General features: G+C 58.1%; 1 protein-coding gene across 1 annotated transcript in view; it reads right to left on the bottom strand.

Annotated features, from left to right (window-relative positions):
* LOC105492412 (heparan sulfate 6-O-sulfotransferase 1) overlaps nt 1–25,371 on the bottom strand; it is a 56,765-nt gene extending 31,394 nt beyond the window's left edge. The window contains exon 1 of the mRNA XM_011759462.2: nt 24,539–25,371. Within this exon, the coding sequence (XP_011757764.1) occupies nt 24,539–25,065 (527 nt within the window). The 5' untranslated portion in view covers nt 25,066–25,371. The remainder of the gene's footprint in view (nt 1–24,538) is intronic.
* Between the last annotated feature and the right edge of the window lie 890 nt (nt 25,372–26,261).

Raw genomic sequence — 26,261 nt, 5'->3', positions numbered from 1 at the left:
CGCTTCCCGGGGCCACAGCCTCGGGGGATGTTTAGCAAAACCACGGGGCTGGTGTGGATGGCGTTCAGGCCTGGGGGGCCCGGAGCCAGAGGAGGAACCTGCTCCCAGACTCTCTGGGGCCCACGGGGACAGAGGGCAAAGAGGGGCCATCAGGTGGCCTCAAGTCACCAGTGCCTTCACCGGAAGGCGAGTTCCATTTATACCAAGCACCTGTTTTGGGGGTCCTCTGGGGGTTGAGGAAGGTGGGATTAACTACCAGCTCCAGCGACCAGCGCTATGTGAGCAGGGTCTGTGGCCACATGGGATCCAGTTAGTCCTGTGGTCAGCCTCTAGGTGCGGAATGGCCATGCTGAGCCAGGCAGAAGCTGACCCAGACCTGCTGAACATCCCAGGGCAATGGTTTGGCCACAGGTTGGGGGGTCCATGCTGAGACCACACTGCAGGGACACAGACAGGGGCACCAGGATGGCACCATTCCTGGGCCCCGAAGCCAGTAGGCTTGGCTCTGGGCCTCCTTGAGGGCAGGGCCCTGCCTTCTCCTCTCTGCACCTGCCCTGCTGGCCCAGACCCTCTGCTGGAAACTTGCCCCGAACTCCATGAAGCACTGTCCTTCACGTCACAGCCGCTGGGCCCATGGAACCTGAGCCTGGACTTGACAGCCTCCTTCTGAGATCCCACGTGGCTCTTCTGTCATACACGCCCTCTGCCCAGCCCTGGCACCATGCTCTGGATGGCCTGCACCAGGCCAGTAACAACTCACTGAGACTCTACTGCATCAGAGGGGGCACAGGGCGGGATGGGCTGTGATCGAGGGCCCAGGGCCCCGCCCATGAAATGCCACAGCCCCCGAGGGAGGGGAGGGCTCTCCCTAGCTAGTGCTTGGGTCCTCCTTTGTTCTCAGCCTGTCTACTGGGCGGGTGGGACCTGCCACCTTTAAAAACTTGTTCACCCTGGGGCAGCCTGTTAAGAGTCAAGAGGCGCTGGCTGTCCTTAAGATAACACCAGTTTCAATAGGTTGGTGGCCCAGGCAGGACAGAGACACCGTCACACTCCCACCTGGGAGCTGCAGCCCCTCTGAGGACAAGTGCTCGGGGCCTGGAGAGCTAGGAGAAGAGGGCAGGCTACTGGGCAGTAGAGAGGCTCCACCATGAAGAAGGGAGGCGTGTGTGTGTGTGTGTGTGTGTGTGTGTGTGTGTGTGTGGAGGGGGAGACAAAAGAGGTCTTCGGACCACCCTCCCATACTCAGGCTCTGGGATTCCCTGGCTGTGGCCCACAAGGTACAGGGGTGTCAGCCTGGGTGGGCAGGCCCTGGAGCCTCCTGCTTCCTAAAACTACTTCCTTCAGGCACATTTGTGCTGATTCTCAATGGACACAGCCCTGGCCTCCCCAGACAGGCTCCAAGAGGAACAAGGAAAATAAGAGGCAGTTGCCAGGATACCCAAGGCTCAGTGGGCCCCATGACCTACTCCAACCCACCTCCCCTTCTTGGCTTTCCTATGTGGCAAGGCAGAAATGCAGGATTCTGAAGGCAGAGGGGTCTGGATGTGCCCAGTGAGGAACCAGCAGCCAAGTGATCATGTGCAGATTCAGTGCCCTCTGGGCCCTGGGTCCCTCTGTCCTCAAGGGCTACTGTGAACACCGTGAAATGTTGCCAGCTGATGGCACAAGCAGCATCCTTGCTGCCTCCCCTGTCCTCGTTTGGTCCTCTCCTCACTCCAGGGCAATGGGTACCATTCTTCTCTCCACTTTAGGGCAGGGGGTACCATTCCTCTCTGTTTACAGTTGAGGAATCAGGCACAGTGAGGCCTTGCTCAGGGCCACACAGCCAGGCAGCTGACTGGGTGTCCACACCCTTGACTGCAAGGCATTGTGACTAGGCTCCCAGCACATGCTGAGTCCCGAGAGGCTCTCCTGGGACTAACACAAATCTTTCCCAAACTTTTCCAAAAAACTGAAGTGAAAAGAATACTTCCTAACTCATTCTATAAGGTCAGCATTATCCTGATAGCAAAGTCAGACAAAGATAGGACAAGAAAACTACACACCAATGTCCCTTATAAATTCTGATGAAAACATCCTCAGTAAAATACTTGCAAATTGAATTGAACAGCATATAAAAATGATTATGTATCATGACCAAGTGAGATTTATCCCCAGAATGCAAGGATGGTTCAACATATGAAAATCAATGTAGTATGCCACAATAACAGAATGAAGGAAAAAAACCATATGATCATCTCACCTGATGCAGAAACATCACTTGACAAAATTCAATGCACTTGCATAATAAAAACTTTCAACAAACTAGAACCAGAAGAAAACTACCTCAATGTAATAAAGACCATTGCTATGGACTGAATGTGTGTGTTCCACCGAAACTCCTGTTGAAGTCCTAATCTCCAATATGATGGCATTTGGAGGTGGGGATTCTGGGACGTAATTAGGTCATGAGGGTGGAGTCATAATGAATGGGACCAGTGGCCTCATAAGAAAAGACATGAGAGATGATTTTCTCTCTCTTGGCCATGGGACATACAGAGGATACACAAGCCAGGAAACAAGCCCTCAACAGTTCCAAATCTGCTGGCTCCTTTATCTTGGACTTGGATCTCAAGAACTGTGAGAAATAAATGCTTGCTGCTTGAGCCACCCAGGCTATAGTGTTTGTTATAGAGGCTGAACTAAGACAGTCAGATACGAAAAACTCACAGTTAACATCATATGCAATGGTGAAACACTGAAAGCTTTCCTCTACATTGGGAACAAGGCAAAGAAGCCTACTTTTGCCACAGCTATTCATCAGAGTACTGGAAGTTTTAGCTTGAGCAATTAGGTAAGAAAAATAAATAAAAGGTATTTAGATTGGAAACAAAAAAGGAAAGTTATCTCTCTTCTCACATGACATAATCTTATATGTAGATAACCCTAAAGAATCCACCCCCACACACAAAAACCTGTTAGAAGTAATAAACTAACTTAACAGTGTTGTTAAGAAAATAAAAATTAAAAGAAATCAGTTGTATTTCTATTCACTGCAACAAACAATACAAGAAGGAAATTAACAAAACAATTATGTTTTTGATGGCATCAAAAAGTATAAAATAGTTAGGATGAGACTTAACAAATGAAGTGAAATACTTGTATACTAAAAACTACTGATGAAAGAAATTAAAGACAACACCAATAAATGGAAAATCATCCCATATCCATGAACTGAAAGACCTACTATCATTAAGATATAAATACTGCTCATGTAATCTATGGATTTAATGAAATCCCTATCACAACCCCAACAGTATTTGCTGCATAAACAGAATAACTTAACCTAAAATTCATATGAAATTTCAAGGGATCTTGAATAGCCAAAGTACTTGACAAAAAAGAGTGGCTCATGTCTGTAATCCCAGCACTTTGGGAGGCCGATGAGGGAGGACTGCTTGAGCCCAGGAGTTCGAGGCCAGCCTTGCCAACAGTGCGATGCTGTTTCTACAAAAAATTAAAAAATTACTCAGGCATGGTGGAGTGCCTGTAGTCCCAGCTGCTGTGGTGGCTGAAGTGGGAGGATTGCTTGAGCCCGGGAGGTCAAGGCTGCGGTGAGCCATGTTCACATCACTGCACTCCAGCCTGGATGACAAAGCGAGACCCTGTCTCAAAAACAAACAAACAAAAAAACACCCAAACCAAAACAAATACAAAACAAAGTTGGACTCCCATTTCCTGATTTCAAAACTTAACTACAAAACTACGCTAGTCAAAGCAGTGTGGTACTGTCATAAAGATAGACATATAGACCAATGGAATACAATAAAGAGCCCTCAGAAATCAACCCTTGCATATATGGTCAAACGGTGTCAAGAATATTCAATGGAGAAACACAGTCTTTTCAACGAATGGTGCTGGGGAAACTGGATTTCCACACGTAAAAGAATGAAATTGGACCCTTATCTAATATTATACACAGAAATTAACTCAAAATGGATTAATGACTAATGATAAGACCTAAAACTGCCAACTCTCAGAACATAGAAGAAAAGCTTTACGATACTGGATTTGGCAATGATTTCTTGCATATGACAGCAAAACACAGGCAACAAAAGAAAAACTAGATTAATTGGGCTTCATCAAAATTAAAAACGTTTAGGCCGGGCGCGGTGGCTCATGCCTGTAATTCCAGCACTTTGGGAGGCTAAGGCGGGCGGATCACCTGTGGTCAGGAGTTCGAGACCAGCCTGACCAACATGGAGAAACCCTGTCTCTACTAAAAATAAAAAAATTAGCAGGGCATGGTGGCACATGCCTGTAACCCCAGCTACTCAGGAGGCTGAGGCAGGAGAATCGCTTGAACCTCGGAGGCGGAGGTTGCGGTGAGCCGAGATTGTGCCATTGTACTCCAGTCTGGGCAACAAGAGTGAAACTCTGTTTCAAAAAACAAACAACAACAACAACAACAAAAACAAGTTAAAAACGTTTGTGCATTAAAGGATTGTATCAACAGAGTGAAAGGCAACCCACAGAATGGAAGAAAATATTTGCAAATCATACATCTGATAAGAGATTAATATCCAGAATATATAAAGAACTCCTATAACTTAACAACCCAATTAAAAAATGTGCAACAGACATTTGAGTAGACATCTCCCGGAAGAAGACAGACCAATGGCCAATAAGCACATAAAAGATGAGCATTGCTAGCCAATAGGGAAATGCAAATCAAAACCACAATGAGATTCCACTTCACATCCATCAGACTGGCTATTATCAAAAAACAGGAAGAAATGTTAGCAAGGACGTAGAGAAACTGGAATCCTCCTGCAGTGCTGGTGGGAAGGTAAAATGGTACCGCTACTGTGGAAAGCAGTATGGTGGTTTCTCAAAAAAAAAAAGAGATATAGAATTACCGTATGATCTAGCAATTCCTCTTTTAGATATATTCCCAAACAATCTAAAAGCAGGACTTAAACAGATATTTGTACACCCATGTTCCCAGTAGCATCATTCACAATAGCAAGAAGGGAGCTGCCCAAGTGTCCATCGACAGATGAAGGGATGATGAGCAAAATATGGTACATACAGACGATGGAATATTATTCAGCCCTAAAAAGGAAGGCGATTCTGACACAGGATAAAATATGGATGAACCTTAAAGACATTATGCTACGCCAGTTTGAAAAGACAGTATCATATAATTCCACTTAGATCCGCTATTTAGAGCAGCCAAATTCGTAGTCAGGAAGTAGGACGGAGGGCGTGAGGGGCTGGAGAGAGGGGAATGGGAAGTTCGTGTTTAATGGGGTCAGAGCTCAGTTTGGGAAGATGAAAAAGTTCTGGAGACGGATGACGGTGATGACTGTACAGTGTGAATGTACTTCATACCACTGAACTGTACACTTAAAAATGGTTAGAGTGGTAAATTTTATGTTATGTGTACTTCACCACAATAAAAAACAAAAAAAGCCTTTCCCACGATGAGTGTCCTCAAGAGCCAAGTCCCTGCAGCTTCTCAGGAAGGAAAAGAGCACTTCCCTGGGTGCTGCCACCCCCGGTCCACCAGTGGGGTTGGCCCAGGCTTAACCCACCCCTTACCTCCTCTCCTTCCTGCACAAGTGCGTGGGGTACTCCTCGGCTCTCGGAATGAGAGGCCCAGAGGCTAAGGACACCAGAATCAGCCTCAGACGGGGCAGAAACACACCTGGACGTGGCCCAGGGCTCAGGTGGGACCTAGGACCCAGTTTCTATCCTTTGGAGGGACAGAGCAGGCTCCGCAAGTGCCTGCCTCCTGCCATGCAGCAGGGAGCTCACAGCTCCCTCCTTGCTCTGCACCATGCCTCCCGACGCACCCCAACAGCATAGGAGGAGGTGTCCTGCTCTCCCGTCCAGAGCAAACTGAGGCTGCGGCTGTGCCCTCGGCCTTGGGCCCACCAGCAGGAGCAAACCCTCCGCCCTGGCCGGCCCAATCTTAGCAAACTATAAGAGGTCAACACAACGTAGACTGCAAATTATGCTGCTGAGGCTCTGCTGGCCCCAGTCTCAGTGTGACATGTGGGGACACTGAGTGGATGGCAGGCCGTGCCCTGTCCTCCAGACTCCTACCCTGGACACCCCAGGCCCAGCGGGGAAGAGCCACAGCAGCAGCGGAAGGCACGCTGAGGCCCAGCCCCATGCGGTGGACGAGGGAACTGAAGCAGGGAGCTCACATGCCGGTGAGCAGCACAGCGGGGCCTGGGCTGCCTGTCTCTGTCTTTGAAGGCCACGCATAACCTGCACCAGGGCCCTGGCAAAGAGCTGGGGCGCAGAGGGTAATCACAGTGGTCCGGGCCTCCCTGGAGGGAACCCAGCTGGTGGAGAGACAGAGGCACACAGCGTAGGAAGCTGTGGCCGGGAGGCTCACAACCCCTCACCCATCCCGGCCCGGCTAACACAGCCCATCTGCCAGGCGGAGGCTAGGGGTGCAGGCGAGGGCGGCAGACCCCGGGCTCTGAGCAGACGGAGGAAACCCGGCTTGCAGCAGCACAAACACGCAGTAACGCAGGTGGCTCTGGGTGGGCAGAGGGCTACACCCCACCTCCAAGTTGGGGTCTTGCCAGCCCCTTCCCATCAGCACTTAAGTTGTCTTGTGAAGCCCAGGCTGGGGCAGCATGGGGGAGTCAGACCTCGGCCTGGGTAACGCTCTGCTTCTACTGCTGAATTCACCAAACCAAGGACCCCAGCGGCTTCGTCTGTAAAATGGGGGGCTTCTCCATAGTCCCAAGCAGACTTCAAACTCCTGAAACCGGAACTACAGGCCCAGCCCCAACCCACGGCATAAGCTGAAGGCAGAGCTGGCACGGACGAGGCTGTGCAGGAGGCCCACGCAGGGAGGCCTGCCCTCCGGAAAGGGCCGGCAGCCCCAGGACCCAGCTACCATCCCTACCTGGACCCTGGCAGGGATGGGACACTGCAGAAGACGGAGGGACCACCCACCCTCTCCCAAACCAGCGTCGCCTTGGGCCATGCTGGTGACCAGCTGGGGCTTCCAGGGTACGCCTGCCCCTAGCCCTGCACCTGGGCCACACCAAGGGGGCCGTGTGTTCACGGAGGTGTCTACTTGGGGTGCTGTGTACACGGGGGTTTCTCTGGGTTCTTGGTCCCTGAAGCTGAGCAGCTCCAGTCCCTCTCCCAGCAAGTAGGGAAGGACAGCTGGGACCCCCACAGGACCGTCTGTCTAGCACCTGTTGGTAATTAATCTCTTCGGCTGAGACTGAAAAAACGCAGGGCAGGGTGGGCAGGCCACCTTGAGTGACGCAGGTGGAGGACGCGGATGCCCAGGACTGGGCCCAGCTCCTGCCCGGCATCATCATCTGGCCACACCCAGGGCCCCTGCCGTGCCAGCTGCCCCCATAGTCAATCCATGAGTCCCACAAAGTGGAGGTGCCTGGCGCAGACCCTCCTCCCAGTTGCTCAGGGCGTGTCTCGCCCTCCAGAGCGGCTAGTCCCACACCCGTCCTAGCCTCGGCCAGAGAGAGCTGCCACCGTGTGCTGTGTGTGATGGGGGTGGGTGCAATGGCATGTGCCTGACAAGAAATGAGTGTCTCTGTCATTGTCATTAGCTGAGGAGGGCAAAAGAAAGGAACGGGAGCCCTGGATCACAACGTTTGAGAAGTCTGGGCTTTTGGGTGCTTGGACACACGCAGCGACAGCCTCCTGAACGATCTATAGAAACCAGCCTTCCCTCCCTCTGTACGGGGCGGGGTCCCTGGGGGCTGCATGGTTCTAGCCACCCCTCTGTGTGGGGCAGACATCCCCAGGGGCTCCATGGCTCCTGCCCCCTGTGTGTCAGGCAGGGATTCCCAGGGGCGTGTGGCTCCAGGCCACCCTTCCTGTGTCTGCAGTGACAGCAGATCTTCTTTGGAAAAGAATCTCCTCTAATATCCTTGGACCATTCCAAAGACTTCTGAGGGCTCGGGATGGAAGAGCAGCCTGGCTCAGAGTGGAAAATTGCTCAGCTCTTGGAGGGACCAGCGGGAAGGAATTTCAAACACGAGGAAACGTCCCCAAGTGCCAACCACTTGTAAGGAAAAGAGGAATTCTTGTTCCAGAATGTTTCTGAGTCACCACCGGCACCAAAGCATGAGCTGCTGCGGGGGGTGTGTGCACGAGTGTGCGCGTGCGTGTGTGTGTGAGAGCATGCCTGCTTTGTCAGCCGCTGCTCAGCCCTGGGAGTCCTCCAGCCTTGCACCCTCAGGGGTACATGTGTGCTGGTCTGAAGCCTCCAGCTGATCCTGCCCGCTGGGCCCAGCCTCCACGGGGTCTCCTGCACTCATGGACACTGGGCAGCATGCGTCCCCGGGCCCCACTGGCTCACGCAGGCATCAGGGCTGCCAGGCAGTCAGGGACACCGTGCCGGCTGGTGTCTCCCTGATGGGAACAGCTCAGAGGCTCCAGCTTGGCCTGAGGGGAGGGAAGGCAGAGGACTGGGCTCTCCACGGTGCCGCCAGCTCCTCTCCCCGGATAAAGTCATGCCCCAATCAGAAGATATTCCCGCCAGAGTCCTGAAGCCAGTCCCATCCCTCAGGACATCCTGAGGCAGTGGGTGTCGCCGCTCGGTGTGACCAGAGTGGAGGCTGTGCCTGGGAACTTCTGGCCAGGTGCTGTGCTCCGGGCTGGCGCCGCTGCCTCAGGGGGTCTGAGAGGCATAGCTAGGGGAGGACACCTGGTCTCAGGCCCCATGACTCACTGGCCACCTGCTAAACTGGGGACCCTGAGATCACACGGGTCAGGCTGAGCTGGGGCTGTGCAGCCAAGGCTGGGGGTGCGTATGTGTCTGCATGTTTACTGATGTATGCTTGGTGTGTTCGCTTGTGGGAGTGCGTGTGGGGGGCTCTCTCACTAAGCATCCAGCTGAGGACACTCCCATCTGATCCATTCCCTCCCAGCGCCGGCCCTGTGACCGTCCGCAGCTCCTCTAGGTGTAGGGCTAGCGGCTCCCCAAGGGTGCACCCAGTCCTCTCTTGGGGCCCAGGAATGGCTCTGTACACAGAAGCGGCTCCTGGACACAGTGGCTCCCTCCGCAAACCCCCGCTACTCCTGTGCCTGGTGGTTGGCTCCCCTCCCCTCACTCCTTCAAGCTGCACATGGGATCCTCCCCACCAAGCCCCTGCCACCCTTGGGCTTCAAGGCATTTCCTGATTCGGGCGTTTCCTGATTCCGGGCCCTGGCAGCTAGCTCTCCCACTGCAACGGCTCTGTGGTGGAGCCTCTTCTGCACTGGCCCCATCTCAGTCCACCCTCCCAAGGCCTCTTCTGGGAAGACAGCCGGCCAGTTCCCTGCTCTGCACAGGGCAAGGCCTGGCCTCTCACCAGCTCCAGCCCCTTCTCCCCTGACTGCCTGCCCTTGAGGGCCTTGCTCACAGCACCTTCTGCCTGCAACGCCCTCCTGTCCTCACCCTCCCTGCGTGCTCCTCCACAGTGCTGACCACAGGTTTCTCTAGTCCCCCACAGTGTAAACCCTGGGAGCCGGGCCCACACACGACCGGAATGCCAGGCTCTTCCGGGGCCTGGCCTGCCCCACCCCGATGCTCAAGGGCGAGGCACACAGTCAGGACACCTCCACTCTCCATGTTCTCTGAAAGGACGCCCCAAGATGCAGACCAAACATGCAGCCAAGGCGTGCTTTGCAGCATCCCAGAGAACAGTAAAGGCAGGGCCAGGAGGGTGTGTGAAGTGCCAGGGACACGGGGCCACGTGGAGAAGTTGGGAGCAGGTTGACCTTGACCCTAACAGCACAACACCCACGGGGCCGCCTGAGGGCTGGGGACAGCTCTATGTAGTGCCTCTGTGCTTGCGAACAAGTTCTAGAATCAACATGCATTACTGTTACAGTAAGAACAAAACCGAAGTATCTAAAACGTAGTTTCCAGGTCTAGCACCCAATCACGCAAAACCCTGAGCTTCAAGTCCCACCTGCACATGCACCTGTCTGGCCCAGACGCTCCTGCGTACACGGTGGGGGGACACCGCTGGGCAGCCCCGTCAAGTGGGCACGTGCCACCAGCTGGCCCTGCCAACGTCCTTCTGCTTCATGACATCCAGCCTGCTAAAGGCGACATCTGGGAGGTGCCTAGAAATAAATGGCTGAGGCTCCCTTGGGAGAATGCCACTGCAGCCCAGTGTGGGTGCTCAGGTCCTCACTCAAAGGCCACTGTGGTGGCTTTTAGGTGTCAGCTTCACTGGGTTAAGAGACACCAAGATTGCTGGTAAAGCTTTGTTTCTGGGTGTGTCTGTGATTGGCATTTGAATCGGTGGGTTGAGAAAGGAAGACCGCCTTCCCCAACGTGAGCAGGATCTTCCCATCTACCACGCGCCTCGGCAGAACAGGAAGGTGGAGGAAGGGCGAATCTCCTCTCTCTTCTGGAGCTGGGACACCCATCTTCTGCCCTCGGACATCAGAACTCCACGTTCTCAGGCCTCTGGGCTCTGGGACCTAACACTGCAGCCTCCAGGTTCTCAGGCCTTTGGCCTTGGACTAAGCCTCCTTGCTGGCTTCCCTGGTTCTCCAGCTTGCAGATGGCAGATCTCGGGTCATCTTAGTCTCCCTAATTGCATAAGCCAATTCCCCTAACAAATCCTCTGTCACCTGCCTCTATATATCCTGTAAGTTCTGTCCCTCTGGAGAACCCGAATACAGCTCCCCTCCCTGACCCCTACCCCAGGGGATGCTGCCAGCCATGTTCATCCTCTGGAGGTGTGTCCGAGCCTTCAGAAACTGGGTCTCCCCCGTGTGGGTGCTCCCCAGGGACGGAGATGGTGCGTGGTACAGGCCTGGTGAGAGGAGGGCCTCTAGCCCCTCAGGACAAGGACCACTGCCTGGGTGCTAGGTTGTCTTTGGTTAAGGGGCAGGAGGACGAAACAAGTACCTGTCACAGACTGCAAGGCCCTGGCATCCCTTGGAGGCTGCCTTGCTAATGGACAGCTGCATAGGACTCCAGAAAGGTCCCTGGGCTGGCTGGTTCAAACCCTGGCCCTGCCCATCTGGCTGGTGACCTCTGCCCGCGGGTGCCCTCGGGAGAGGAGCCCAGCACTGCAGCAATGCACACAATCACTGCAGTCAGATGCTGCCCAAAACCCCTCTGCCACTGGGAAGATATGGAGGCACCCAGGTACCAGAGGACAGTGACAGGGACACGGTCCCATCAGAGAGCTCACGGCAGTGTTGCACAGCGGTGGCAGCCCTCACGGGGTCAGTGAGAGGACCCACCCTGGAGCACTCAGCATCTCACCACACTCAGGAGTGGCTGCCTTCCTCTCCTGCACCCGGGCTGGGCTGGGCTGCACTGGGGAGGACGGGTGACTGGGCAGCCACACATACTTGCAGGCCATCATCCCCTGGCTCTGTGGCAAACCATGGAATGTGGTCCCCAGGGTCTTCCTGGTGGCCCAGGGCAGCACCTGTGATCTGTGTGAAATGCACAGGGTCAATGTCATGCAGGAGGCGGCTCCCTGCGATGAGGGCCTCCTAAGCTCTCCATTCTGGGATTCTCCAGCCTTTGCTGGCCTGACCCATTGCCTGCCTGGGTCCCCATCTGACCCACTTGCTTAAGGATGGGGGTTTGCTCCTGTCCTGGAACAGCCATACCAGTCCCACTACCTGCCTTTTACCCACTGGGTGAAAGCTGACACCCCTCACTTTATAAGAACAATGTTCTCTGCTGGGAAGGTTGCCAGCCCAGCTTCCAGGAAAGCAGAGGAACAAACCCCTCCTTGCCGGGCTTGGCTTCCCGACGGGCCTGCTTGGATGGTGAAAGCATGACTTGGGAGGTGTATACTTTCGCAGGGTTCAGGATGTGGGCCGACAAGCACCCCTGTCTGGACTTGCGTGAGCAAAACCAACCGCTCAGACCTGCTCACCTTCCTGCCTGCCAGGAGGGAACAGAGGCAGGAGAGGAGGGGCCTGGAGCCCTGGGGGCTGTGGTGGGCGGGAAGGAAGGAGGCTGTGGCAAGGGTTGGAGTCTGGCCCACTGAGGCCCTTGTTCTCCAGGCAGAGCTGGAACCTGCTCTCACTCCGGGGCCCACCTTCTCCCCGGCTTAGGGCCTGGGCAGGGCCTCTCCTTACAGGTGACATCACAACCCTCTCAACTCCCCGGGAGACCATCTGCTCTGCCTGCCCTTGATCCTCTCAGGGGAGCTGACGCATCACACCTGGTGACAGCTGCTTCCAGCAGGTGGCCACTCATTCTGCTGGACCTTGAGGAGGGTGGGCCGGCGGTCCCTTGGGACCTGCCCAGGGTCCCTGCACCATCCTGGGCTCCCTGGAGAGCCCACCACTCACAGAACAGCTGCGTTACCCTCCCAGAGGCAGGGACCGTGGTGGACACGAGCCCCATGCCTGGCTGATGCCTGGCTCCCACGCTGGGGAGTGACCTGCCTGCACCTTGTCACTGGGAGGAGTTTGGGGGAAATCCTGGAGGCATGGGCCTGTGTGTGAATCCCAGCTCTGCCACCGGTGGCCTTAGGTGATGAGTGAGTTAGGCTCTTTGAGTCTCAGTTTTCTCATCTGCAAAACGGGGCCCCTGACAGTGAGGCCTGAATGAGACTGGCCTGGCCTGGAGTGGGTGGCAGTCGGTCACAGACCCTCTCCACTCCCACACTGCACCCTTGGGACAGGAATGCCCTCCTTTGTGCCTCCACTCCTCAGCAGTGCCACCACGCTGGCATCACCCCACAGCACAGCACCTTCCCTGGCCTTCCCTCCATCAGCTGCGGTCGGGCTGGAGGACGTGGCTGCACCGCTGCGAAGGTTTCCCTGCCAGGAAATGTGGACCAGGATTCCAGGGAGAATGCAGCTGCACACTCCGCAGCCCGGCGGCTCCCTGCTCCAGGACGACACCCCCACCTCACCCTGGCCACGATGACGCAAACACAAAACCTCAGTGCTTACAGATCCCGATCTCCCAAGGTCACCAATGCTCCAGAGAGGTAAATATTTACACGGGAGCCTCTAAAGCTCATAACTCAGAGGGGAGATGCTACCCCTGCTGCCTAGGGGCTGCAAACATTTGTTCCTGCAAGCCCTACAGCAGAAGGCGCTTTCTAATTCTCATGTGGACGGTGAGGCGTAGGCCCTTCTGTCTGAGGCCAGTAGGGGCACGGCAGCAGGGGTGCCGCAAACATGCGGCTGGGGCCACGTGGGGTGGGGGCACATTCCAAGGCTGGGATGATGGGGGGGCTGCCACCCCCCCGCTCCTTTCTGAGGGGGTGCGAGAAGCTTCATCCACAGAGCAGTGTCCCGCAGGGGCAGCCCTGGGTGCTCCCGCAGCAGACAGTGCCCAAGGGGCCTGGGGACTGAGGGCAGGGCCAGGCACCAGGCTGGAGGCACAAACAGCAGTGTCGTCAGTGTCATGGGGGGAGGCTGAGGCACAGGGTGTGGACATCCAGCTCCTTGGCAGGGCTGGGGGGTGACACAGGCAGGCTTCACTCTGGGAAAGGCCCACCCAGATTTTCACTGGGAGTTGGGGTGGGGGGACCCTGTGACTTCAGAGCTGTGGGTTCCAGGCTCTGGTTTTAGCTGGTGTTAGTTGGGTTTCCTTCCAACTCAATCTCAAAGGGACCCCAATACATGGGGCAAAATCGCTGTGAGGGGGCCCTGGCACAGGAAGAACTGCCTGCTCATCTGGTCTTCCTGGGCTCGGGGCCATGCAGGTGCCACTGTGGGCACTACTGAGGATCTCCAGGGAAAGCCCTGGAGGGTGCGTGCTGCAGGGAGGATGCTGGTCAGCTGCCGTCTGTCCACCCGCTCACACTAACAAGTCCCGGCTGAGCTCTCACCGCCAGCAGGGTCCCATGGGGTTCAGAGGTCAGCAGGCATACCTCTTCTTGGCATCTGTCTCAGCTGCAGGATGGGATGTGCCTGTGCCAGCCTGGCCCTACCCGGTGCAGGCACCGGGATGCCCCAGGCCCGAGCCCACACACGGAGAAACGATGAACAGGAGGAGAGAAGCGGACGGCATGCTACCCACAGAACCCTTACAGACCGATGTGCAAAGAACAAACAACCCTGCAGGGAAAACAGGCCAAAGACACGAACAGCTCGGTGGAGGAGACCTCAGTGGCCAATAAACACATGGTGAGATGCCATCTCTCTGCCAAGGGAAGACACGCACTAAGAGCACAGAGGTCCCATTTCCCGGCTCCTGGCCTGGCAGAAATGAGCCAAGTGTGCCCGCCCAAACAATGGGGAACCACAGGCACAGCATGGTGGTGAGGAGAACCTCCCTCTGACGCACTCCTAGGGACACGTAAGGACGGTGTGCGAGCACCGTGGCCGCACCTGGACTGTGACAGCCGAAGTGAAATGCTCCCCGCAGCTGCATTACAACCGAGCACAGATCCGTCCGGACTACCTTGATGTTAAGTCCAGCGGTCAATGAATTAAACATGCATGTCAGGGACCAACAGGGATAGATCTCAAAACAAAGCTGAGTGAAGACAGCAAGTTGCAGAAGGTCAAGCAGAGTTTGATAAGGGTTCTGGAAAATTAGTAACATCAAAATGGCAGTGTGTATCGTTTAAGGAATACACACATCTACAGCGAAAGCATAAACAAAAGGGCAGGAAACACGCGAAACGCAGGACAGTGGTGCTGAGCGAGGCTGCGGGGAGGCCGGGGCGGGGGAGCACACTGCGTGGGGTCTTCACCTGTGAGCCGCACCCAGCTCTGAGGCTGCAGCGGGAACGGAGGTGAAACTCCACAGGGCTCCCCAGTTACACCCCCGGAGATGCCATGTAGGGGGCGATGGCAGCTGGTGGGGTCCAGGGAAGGGAGGAACCACTGCATCTGAGGAACAAGGCCTGGGCCCTCAGCCAGGAGGGCCTCTGCGCAGGGCCAGCATCACGCGGCACCCACCCCTTCCTCCTCTTGACCCTGAGTTCCTCTTGGTTGGGTCTCTAGGTTCTCAGATGGCTGGGGGTGGGGTTGGGCTGCCACCCACAGGGTCTCACGACCTGGGCAGCAGGACAGACGTGCACAGTCTCTATATCCTGGCTGCTGGCCAGGGAGGGCCAGAGCTTTTGGGAGATCCTGGTAGAGACAGCCTTTTGTCAAGTGGGCACAGTCAGGAAGGCACTGGGCGGTCCCAAGGCCATAGCCCAAGGTAAGCAGGAGACCCCCACAGCCAAAGCACAACATGCTCCAGGTCATCACCTTGGAAGGCCAGTGATGACGCTTGGTGATGTCCCAGATCACAGGACCCAACCTGCCCAGACTTCAGCTGCTCTGCGGGAAGCTCCCTGCAAACCAACCGATTCATGGAGTGAGAACAAGGGCTGACTTCCTAGCTGGCTCTGGAGGTCTCTTCCCTGTCTCCAGGAGAGCCGGGCCACATTAGCCTCTTACAGTACAGAGACCACAGTGGAACTGTGGGTGCAACTCCAAGTGCCTACGCACCGCATAGGCATTATCAGTGTGCCCATTTTACAGACGGGGAACCTGAGCTGCAGAAGCCTATGAGATGCAAAGCCAGGATTTGGCCCAGCTGGTCTGGCTGCAAGCCTGGGGCCTCTCTTTCGTTCTGCTGCCACCCCTGGTATGGTCCCGGGGTTCCCCAGCCCCGAGGTGGGTCCCGGCCAGCCTGGCCTGCCCTCCTTGTTGCTGGGTTACCCATAGAACCTTCTGTCCCTGTTTGCTGTGGAGGGTGAAGGATGGCGTGGAGCTTACAGAGTGGACTCTCATCTCCCACCACTCCATGAGGCAGGAGAAGAAAACAAGGCTAAGTATTCCCAACTTCTCTAGGCGGGAAAGGGGCCAGAGCTAGAATGCAAACTGGGCTGGCCCCAGAGATCGGACGTTCCAATGTCCACCTGACACAACTTCCGAGCAGTGGCCTGGGCTGACCAGTGGAGAGCCACTCCCAGGGAACAACTGGGATCCTGGACAAGGACCAGGCCTGCCTCAGCAGGAGGCCCTGTCACAGGGAGATAACAGGCCCCTGCCCCTGCCGATGACCAGCGGGGGCGGTCACCCACGGCCACCGACCTCTGTGGTCTTCAAGGCTTCGTAAACAATTAACTCCAGAGCTTCAGTCTCTCCAGTTCGTATCTTTCCAGACAATTAGCGGTTTGCTCTGACGGCCCTCCTGTTGGGCCTTTTAACGTTCTCCGTGTAAACAATCCCAGGCAGCTGCGCTGGTCACGTGTGGCCTTCAAAGGCAGGCCAGGTGCAGGCCGTGGGAGCTGCCTCTCACTGAAGCCTTGGCCCCGCGGCCAGTACCCCCACGGCACGCGGACAGCTGCTGACGGCTCGCTCTCCCGATGAGGAACTGGGCCTGCACCAGGCTGTGGAATGCCAAAGGGTTATGAGAGGCCATGGCTCCCATAGGACACGGACACGGTCCGGGGCTGAGGGATCATGAGGTCACAGGGGTCACGGTTAATAAATCACTGGTTCCTCTACAGAACCAAATGGCAGACTGCCACCCCCTTTTAGAGATGGGAAGACTGAGGCTCAGACAGATCTCTACCTGGGCCCATGAGACCCACCGGGTCCAGCCACAAGGTAGGAGGGGCTGCCCAGGGCACTCCTCTCTTCCTTGGACTCTCAGCAGAACTTTCCAGAAGAAGCCCACCCAACACACATCCCAGGTCCTGAGCAGACAGCTGAGTCCCTACGGATTCCGTGCCCTCCACTGCAGCCTCAGTGCCTGGTCTGCACAGAGAGGACCCAAGAGCTCCCGAGGTGGCCTTGAGGCAAGGAACGTGGGGCGTGTCACCCCCACAGGCACCCTCCCCCAGGGAGCCAGGCCCCAGCCCCAGCCCCAGAGCACACACTGTGAGTCAAAGAATCAAGGACCAACAGTGGGGTGGGTGTGAGGCCCCAGAGGTCCTGCGCCCTGGAGGGAGTTCAGGGCAGGGGCACCACGGCAGCAGAAGGCCACAGGCTGGCAGGGACGGGTGCAAATCCTCAGCGCAGCTCCCAGCACCCACAGAGCTGGCTCAGGAGTAGCTGGTGGCGCGGAGGGGGAGAGCTGTCCTGCATGGTTTTCGCTCCATGGTCAAGGAAGACAGCCCCAGCTTCACACCACGGCTGGGGTAGGACGTGTGTGGTCTCTGGTGACTGGACAGCCTCCCTCCACCCATCTGCTGAGCCTAAATGCCCTCTAACAGCCTCTACCCTGGGTTGGGTGGTCTGGGATCAGCACTTGAATGCTCCTGTGTGCGCATGTACCTGCCATGTTTTTCCAAAACGACAGCCCTTGCACGCTGGGGACTTGGGACAATGCCCTATCACGAAAGAGGCACTTTCAGGAAAGGAACAGAGAGATTAGGCCACAAGTCCCACAGTCAGAAAGCAGCCGGCCTGCATGCAGGGGCCTGTCTCCACTCACGCCGTCCCATCTCCACTGGCCCCTCTTGCTGTGACTGGCCGGGTCTCGGATGCTGTGTCTGAAACCCAACTGTGCTTTCCAAGCGCGGTTTCCATTCCACACCCCTGCTCATCCTGCAAACCGTGTACGTGGGAGGCTTCTCCACTCGCTCAGGGCACTGCAGCCCATGCCTCTCGCTGCCACCAGCTCACTGTCATTTGGGTGGAGCAACCTTATCCCCTAGATCTAGACCTATTTTTTCAGCATAACATACCCCACCCAAACCCCAAACAGACAGCAAATCTTCATAGAAAGAGCCAACTGAGTCTCTGAAAAGGCAACAGAACAATGGTCTTAAGAGATGAAAACCTTTTTGCAAACAAAATGTCACCTCACCTATAAGTGCTGCCGTGTGGAGTGGGCCTCAAGGACAGGAGAGCAGGTGCCAATGAGTGTCCAGGTGGCTGCAGAGAAGTGCCCGAAAAGCAGCTGGCAGGGGATGGCCCGAGTCTGCCTCCCGCCTGAATCACGCAGCCCTTCCAGTGGGGCTCCCCTCTGACGGGGCCCCGCATGCCACCACTCGGTAACTGCTCCCCGGAGCTCGGCTTCTCACGCTCTTCCCGTCTCAGACCCGAAAGACCCACCACACGCTACCACCAAGTGGGGGCTGAGCCCAGTCCTGCTGCCTCCGTGATGCTCGAGGTCTGACCCAGAAACACCCCCAAGTCTTTCATAGGGGAATTCAGCCCCACAAAATGCCACGTGGGATGGTGATGGCACCCAGAGAGGGAAGCTGAGGGGCTGTGGAGACTCCTGGGCTTCCCACCTCCTCACCCTCCAGCACCCACTGGGGCAGAGCAAGGACATAGGAGCAGAGGGATGGCCTAGACCCAACTGCACCCACACACGCTCACAGGACTGCCCCTGCACGGCTGACCCTCCCTGGGCTGGTGGTGGCATCGGTGGTGCAGGACCAGAGGAGTACCTGAAAACAGCCCGATCTTACGGGGAGGTGGCGGAAGGGGCTGGCCACACTGCGCCAGAAGTCAGGCACCGCCATGGGCAGTCTCTGCTGCCAGGGGGCCGACTCTCAGGCAGCCTCACCAGCACTACCTTTGCAGAGCCCAGAGCCCAGGCGTGATGCCCGTCCTTCTGCTCTGACTGAAGGCCGCCAGATGTCTTCCAGTAAACGCTACAACACAGGCCCACGTGGGAAACTGCCCGGGTCTGCCCAGGTCTCAGAAGCCCCGGCGTTCCGCATCTGGCTGGCCTGGGCCGGCGGCGATCGTTCCCGCCTGCAGACAGCCTTCCACAGGCATGCAGACGTGGCGGGGAGCAGAGGGCTGGCTGCGGCATACCGCCTTCAGGACAGACAGACAGACAGATGTCCACATGCCAGCTCCTGGCCCTCCAGGCTGAGGGGCTGACACATTCTCCACCATCTCTGGGGCCTGACTTGTGTGGAAAATGGGGCCGATCTTCATATACGTGTCTTGTGGGAGTACTGGGGCCAAAGATGACCCATTCCAAGTGCCTGTTAAGCACTCAGGGGACAAAAGCCACCCTGCCAGCCTCTCTACAAGCCCCATGGCTTGTCACGCCTGCCTCAGAGAGGTGGAATTCAGTCCCACAAAATGCCACGTGGGACAGCGATGGGCACCCAGAGAGGGTGCATCCCAGGCCCCTGGGAGCTGCACCCCTCTCTCAGCAGGGGTGAAACTCAGTCACCTGTCAGCAGGTGAGGACACGTGGGTGACTGGGCACGGCTGCTCCCAAGCGCCCTACATAGATGGGCCACCCCGAGGGTGCACTCGTGGGGCAAGGCTTTGCAATAAAAGCCAGAAGATTGGTACTTTTGGGTGATTGAAGAAAATAAATTAAAAAAGAAATTCACAATAGGCTGGTGCAGTGGCTCGCACCTGTCATCCCAGCACTTTCACAGGCGAAGGTGGGCAGATCACCTGAGGTCCCAAGTTCGAGACTAGCCTGGTCAACATGGTGAAATCCCGTCTCTACTAAAAATATAAAAAAATTAGCCAGGTGTGGTGACGGGCACCTGTAATCCCAGCTACGTGGGAGGCTGAGGCAGGAGAATCGCTTGAAACCGGTAGGTAGAGGTTGCAGTGAGCTGAGATTGTGCCATGGTCCAGACTGCACTGGACAGAGTGGGACTCCGTCTCAAAAAAAAAAAAAAAATTCACAAGCTATTCAGTACCAATGAGCGTGTCCCTGACGTGGGTGCTCATAGACCACAGGTGGGAGCACACCAGGAGCGGGTGTTCCGAAGAGGAAGGTAACGCTTCCACCGAGAGCAGTAAAACATTCAGACTCTTCAACTCAGAAATTCCACTCCCAGCAATCACCAAAGGAAACCAGAGCTAAGCGGAATATTCACACACAAGGAGCAGTCCCCACCGAGTACAGAATGGGCAACCTGCACGCTCACCCACTGCCAGCCAGCGGTGGCACACCCAGAGCGCAGCAGCTGCAGCCACTCAAATATTAAGTTTTTAATGACAACAGACAACATTTATGGTGTAATTTATGCGATGGCTTCGATTACAGTGGAAAAACCATGCATGGGGAATGGATGATTTTCCTTCTCTTCCTCTGCCTCGTACTTTCCTCCCACTCACCTACCAAACAATCATTAGAACCACAACAAAGGGGGCGTGAAAGAAAAAGCCTCCAAGTCCTGAAAGGACGACAAAACCAGGCCCTGGAGGACGCCAGACCCGACGTGGCCATTCCCCCCGCATGGCAGCCGAACTCCCGCTGAGGAAGAAACCTGGATTCCCTGGCCCTGGGGACCCAGGTGGGCGCTGCACTCTCTGGGACTGGGCTCTCTGATGCAGGAGCAGGAGTCCCCAGGGCTCCCCGCAGCCCACGTTTTACGGATGAAGTGCCTAGGACAGGAAACTCTGGCTTGAAGACCACCAGAGCAGCACAGCAGAAATGATCTCCCAAGCCAGAGGACCGTCTAAAATGATCCCGTCACCAAACCATTTGTAAGTTTGCCTTATCATGTGTCTGCTTTAAAAAAAGGACTTTTTTAAAAAAAAAAAATCTGTTTTTAGTGAAAATCCAGGAGCATCTTGACCACAGATTCCCTTCTCATCGTAACCAAGGACTCTCTAGGCAATGCAGGCAACAGTGACACCCCCAGCCCGGTCCCCAGGTCCTGCTCATTGGCCCCAGTCACATGCTCTGGGTAACATCTGTCCCCATCACAGCAGATGAGGGCTTGTCCCTTGATCTCAAAGAAGAAATGGATTATGCAGGTAGGGTGGGAACTGTCGTGTGCCACAGAAACAAAGGCTCTCATCTAAGCCCACCCCCGCCTGGTGTGCCTCACCAAAGAGCCCCCCAGGTTCTCAGGGAACAGCATGACACTCAAGGCCGACTCCGTGAACTTGAGTCACAGGGAAAGGGCGGGGACAGAGCCCAGATCCTGCAGAGCCCAGGAAGAAAAAACATTCTCATGGTGCCAGCAAGAGGGCAGTGCCTACTCAGCATCAGGCCACAGCAGTGCCAATGCACTGTGCAGGTGCCAGGGTGGCAGATGGGAGAGCAGTTGAGGCGCCTAAGGCAACAGGGGAGTCTAGGAACAGAAAGCCAGGGAAGGCTTCCTGGAGGAAGGGGCATCTGAGCAGAGACTGAAGGGAGGGGAGGAGCAGGCAGAACAGTGGAAGAGGAGAGCAGGCACGCCAGGTAGAGGGCACACAGGCCTAGCACCAGGCGGATTTCCGGAGTCTGAGAAGGCTTCAGGATCACGGAGGGCAGGTCAAAGGCGAGGCTGCAGGCACCGAGAGGGCACATCACGAACCTGCGGCCTCCTGCGCCAACCCTCCTGCAAGGAAGCATTGTCTCTGTAAGCCAATGTCACAGAGGCTTTGAGCCCACTGAGGGCTCCAGAGAGGCCCTGGTGCAGAGAGGATGTGAGCTGGGCCCGGGACCCCGGCCAAGGTGGCCCAGATGCCACACTTGGGCTCCAGATGCCCTCCATGGCTCCAAATGAAGCCTACATGATCTCAGGGACATTTCCAGGGTGGCCCAGGCAAGACCCTGACCACACCTCCTCCTGTGTTGCCGTCAGGCAGACGGGAAGAGGAAGGGGGGAGGTTCTCGCTCTGGAGCACCGTCCGGACCCTCTGAGTGACAGCAGAGCATGCGGTGCTGAGACATTCTAACCGAGTGGTCCCTGGAATGGCTGGCTATTTGGCTGCTGTCTGGGGATGGCCACACCTCTTCAAGGCCAGCCAGCAAACGTCCTTCCAGGGCAGTCTTACACGCACCCTGGCTGATGTTGGCGGATGAGGCAGCCGCCACAGTGAACACAGGACCAAAGAGGGACCCGCCAACGCTCTGCTCACACTCATTTCTCTCTACCAAGGCAGCCAAGCACTAACAGCCACTAGAAGTTCCAAACCACATTCCAGGAAGATGTCAAAATCCTGTTCATCTCCATGTGTCACCTGAGTGTACGCCCAGCTGAGAGCAGCCCAGGCTGATGCTGTGCAATGGGGAGGCTGGCAGCCGGGAAGAGCCCACCTCTCTTACACGCACCACAGGCCCACTGAGGCCCTCACAAACCGCGGCAGGGGATGGGAGGGGCTTGGTGGAGAGGTTCCAGGAGCCAGCCTTGGGCAGGGAGGTGGGCAGAGACAGGAGGAAAAGAGGGTCTCAGTCCCCAGAGAACACGGAGAGGGCAGTGCAGAGTCAGAGTGAAGACATCGCAGGAGGGCCAGGGTGACACCTGAGTCTCCTGACACCAAGCCCACTTAACACCAGGCACCCCAGCAGGGACGGGCACTGCCCCTGATAGAGAGTAGCTGGGTCCCTGGGCAGATGGGGGAAGCGCATCCCAACCGCCACAGCACAGCGGCTTAGCCCAGCCCCAGCCTGGGCCAGAGGACTCAGGTGGCGGGGTAGCACTCAGCAGGTGGACCTCGGTGCAGCTCGGCCCTGCCAGCACAAAGCCAAGATTCCCTTGGCCTCCTGAGGAAGCCCATTAAAAAAGCAATCTACCAAGTGCTTGCAACAGAAATGAAGGGAGTGGAGGCAGAGAAGAGGGACTCCGGGGGCAGGATGCTGTCACCTGCCTGATAGCACAACCCACTTCCAGAGTGGGCGGCAGAGGGGGCATCCTGAAGGCCCTGGAAGCCCCTCCCAACCCCGCCGCACGCTGCTGAGCTAGCAGTTTCCAGGCTGGCAGCCCACCTCCGCGAGAGGCATCTGTGTTTTCCGTTCTTGCTCCACACATGCTCCCTGGGCAGGGGGAGCCGGGCCGCCCTGGCACAGCACCTGGCGCCCCATCAGCCCCACCTGGTCCTCCCACTCTCATGGACAAACTCCAGAGAAAGAAGGCCAAGGCCCTTCACCGTGGGGACCCACAGGCATGCGGGGCTGCAGGGAGAGTGTGCTGGTTGCAATCTAGGGCTGAGGTGGCCTCTGCTGAGCAGGCTTGCTTCAAAGGCTCTGGCTTCTTGGCAGCCTGAAGCTTCCACGCACTCCTCTTAGGCTGCCGTTCCAAGTCCCTCTGGCAAAGGGGGTGGCCCCCACCCTCTTACCCGCCACAGGTAGGGAGGCGCCTGTTGGTACTGGTCAGTGACCAATTCTGGAAGCCTACTGCTCCGGCTGGCAGAAAGGCGGTGGGGGCATGGCGGCAGTCCCAGGCACAGCTCAGTCTAGCATAGAGCGGCTGGACCGGGGCTGGGGGGCCCTGCAGCAGGAACGTGGATCTGTGCAAAGCAGACCAAGTGCTGGGCCGGAAGTAATCCTTCATGGGCCCTAGACAGGCATTTCTGTGACCACCAAGTGTAGAATGTGGCCCAAAGAGGCTCGGAACATCACCTCCCAGGCTGGGAGCTGCTGTGCGTGCGTGTGCATGCGTGCGTGTGCATGCGTGTGTGTGTGTGTACAGTGGGGGGTGGGGGGAGAAAGGAAAGTGGGAAGATGCTCCTCCAACTCTAGGACCCCCATTTCCTGACAGTCTGAGAAAGACCAGAGCAAGGACTGAGGGCTGTGCAGGGGAGCAGTGACTTGGACTCTGCTCAGCTCCAGGCTGGCCGGACCTTCCAGGCTCCCCAAGCACACCTGAGAGCCTGCAGCCTCTGGACCCAAGAGTGCCAGCCAACATGCCTACAACCACCCAGCCTCCTATCACCAGCCTGTCTGCAAACTCAGCCCGAAGGCAAATTTGGAAGAGAAACAAAAGGCAGACAAGAAGCCCTGCTTCTGGCCCTTCCCAGCCCAGACTTTGGGGAGGAAGGCCCCGAATAACCCAACTTTAACTGCCTGAAACCCAGCAGCACCCCAGGTTCCCCTACAAACGGCTTCCCAGGAGAGCTTCCCCGGCACCCCTCCCATGCCCTGTGTCCTCACGCAGCTCAGCTCTGTGCTCCCCAACTCCCGCAGACATGGGGCTGGGGGACCCCAAGAAAGAGGTGTGGCAGCACAGGTTCCCTGGACCAGCTCAGCTACCCCCATCCTGGCTGGTGGCTTCCTGGGGAAGGTGGTCCCCCATCGGCTGGCTTTTGTTCCTCTCTTCAGGCAAGCTTGTGCCTGGAAGAATTTGGCTGGAAGGCCCCACTGGGAGGACAGGCGGTACTGCCTCCTCCCCGCCCCCAGCCCCAGGTCAACAGGGCCTTTGTTCTACCTGCACACACCGGCAAGCAGGCGGGCAGAGCCAGCCCCCTTCCCTGGCAGCTCCCCCACCCTCTGAAGGCAGGCACTCCAGGCACAGGGGCGGCACCTCACTACTCTCCCTTGCACTTTTGGGACCACAGCACCGAAGCGGCACGGGGAAGCCAATACTCCAGGTGGGCCACGCATACACCCAGAAGCCCGCGTCCCCAAGTCCGGCGGGCCAGACATCGCGGCGCACAGCAGGTAAGGTGGCCCGAGGGCAGCGGGCGGGGACCCTGGAGAAAACCCGGGCGCTGCGCAGCCAAGCCGGCAGTGGGGCAGCACCATGCAAGGAAAAGAGGGTGAGAGCGAGCTCAGAAAGCGCGGTGACAGCCGGCCAAACCAGAGGAGCTGGGAGCCTCGGGTGCCCGGCAGGTCGGGAGGGGTGGCGGCGAGTGGGGGCCCCCAAGAGGGCAGAAGCGGGTGAGGAAGGCAGGGCCGACCCAGCACTGCACGGCGGGCATACGGCCCGGCCTCGCGGGCGCAGCTGCGCGAGGATCCCGCCGCCCCGGCGCTCACCTGGGCGTGCGCAGCGCGGCGGAGTCGCGGCGGTCCAGCACGCCGGGCACGCAGTTGGTGAGCTCGGTCCAGTCGGCGTGCAGCCCGCAGCTCCAGCCGGTGGAGAAGCGGGAGAAGAGCCAAGTCTCGCGGCGGTTGGGCCGGTAGCAGGTGCACTTCTTCTGGCCGGGCCGGCAGTCGCAGGGCACCTCGAGGCGTACGTTCTGCACGAGGTGGCGGCCGAAGGTGGTGCCGCCCGTCTTCTGGATGTGCAGGAAGACGATCACGTCGTCGCCCTTCATGTCGAAGCGCAGCGAGCGCTCCAGCTCGCGGACCGGGAAGTAGTACTTCTTCTCGTAGTGGGGATCGGGCGTGGGGAACAAGTCCAGGTCGTCGGGCGGCGCGCGGCCGCCGGGCGCGCCCAGGCTCAGTCCCGGGCCCGCGTACTGGTACAAGATGAGCATGAAGCACACCGAGCCCGCCACCACCAGCACGAACTTGCTGGCGCGCTCAACCATGGTCCTGCCGCCGGCGCGCCGCCGCCGCATGTGTCACCATCGCCGGGGCCCGGGCGCGGGGCGCGGGGCCTGGGAGGGCGGGGGGCGCGGGCGCAGCTGCCTCCGCCGCCACCCGCGCTCCGGCCCGGCCCGGCTACTCGGCGCCCAGGCCGCCCGCAGCGGCTCGGGCCACGACCCTCCGCGGCGCCATGGCTGCTCCTCGCCCGGCCCCAGCTCCCCGGGCCCGACGCCCGACTCCGCTCCCGCTCGGCCCAGCTCCCGGCCCCGGCCCGCACGGCGCGCCCCGCGCCCCCCGCACCGGCAAGCTCCGCTTCGCTCCGCGCCGAGAACGCTCTGCGCCGCCCAGCGCGCCGCCGCGTCTCCGCAGTCCGCCGCCGCCCCGCCCCGGCCCGCCCCCGGCCCGCCCCCGTGGCGTCTCTTGACGTCGCCGCCCGCGCCGATCCTCGGCCCCGCCCCCGGAGTGCCGGGGGCCGCCGCGGGTGCTGGGCGCGGGACCAGGGTCTGCGGCGGTGGCAGGGCCGCTCGCGGGCGGGCAGCCGGGGACTGGGAGGTGATTCCTCCCACAGGGGCGTGGGGGACCAACCGGCCGCGCGGAGCCCAGGCGTGGGAGGCTGTCCTGGCTGGGGCCGCGGTGGGGGGTGGGGGGCGCGGCGGCTGGAGCCTCCGAAGCCTGGGTCCGTACCCCCTCCTCCCCGAGTCCCGCCGCCCGCGTCCCTGCAGCCCGCGCGGGAGGAAAGGCCTTGACCTTGCACTCCGGGGCGCTGAAGTGAGACGCAGCCGACTGGGCTGCACTTCCAGGGACCAGGGCGGCGGGGGCCGCGCACCGCGGGAGCCGAGAGGGAAAACCAGGCTTTCCGTTCCTCCCCGACCCCCTCACCCCTGCGGCTGGCTTTGGGACGGTGCCCCGCAGCCCGGCATTGAGAGATGTTGGGCTGTCTGCCGAGGCCTGCGGACCAGCTTTATGGCTCCCTCCTTGTTTGAAAGCAATTTCAGACACGGTGCGTTTCCCCCCTTCCATGCTTATGATACTCCAATGAAAGAGTTATAAAACATTGAGCCAGGTCTTAAGAATCGTGAGTGCCCACCAAAGATTCTGGCTCTCGTGGGTCGGCGGGAGAGTCCAGCGGCCCGGGCCCATCCTGGCTGCGGAGGCCTCGCTCCCCTTTGGCTCACGTGTGGCCCCGGTGGTGCGGGTTCCTCGCTCGTCGCTGCCCAGCCTGGCAAGC

Source organism: Macaca nemestrina, chromosome 11 (genome assembly GCF_043159975.1).
Source record: "Macaca nemestrina isolate mMacNem1 chromosome 11, mMacNem.hap1, whole genome shotgun sequence".
Taxonomy (NCBI): domain Eukaryota; kingdom Metazoa; phylum Chordata; class Mammalia; order Primates; family Cercopithecidae; genus Macaca; species Macaca nemestrina.
Note: the sequence above shows the minus strand (reverse complement) of the source record. Positions and strands in the feature narration are given on the sequence as shown.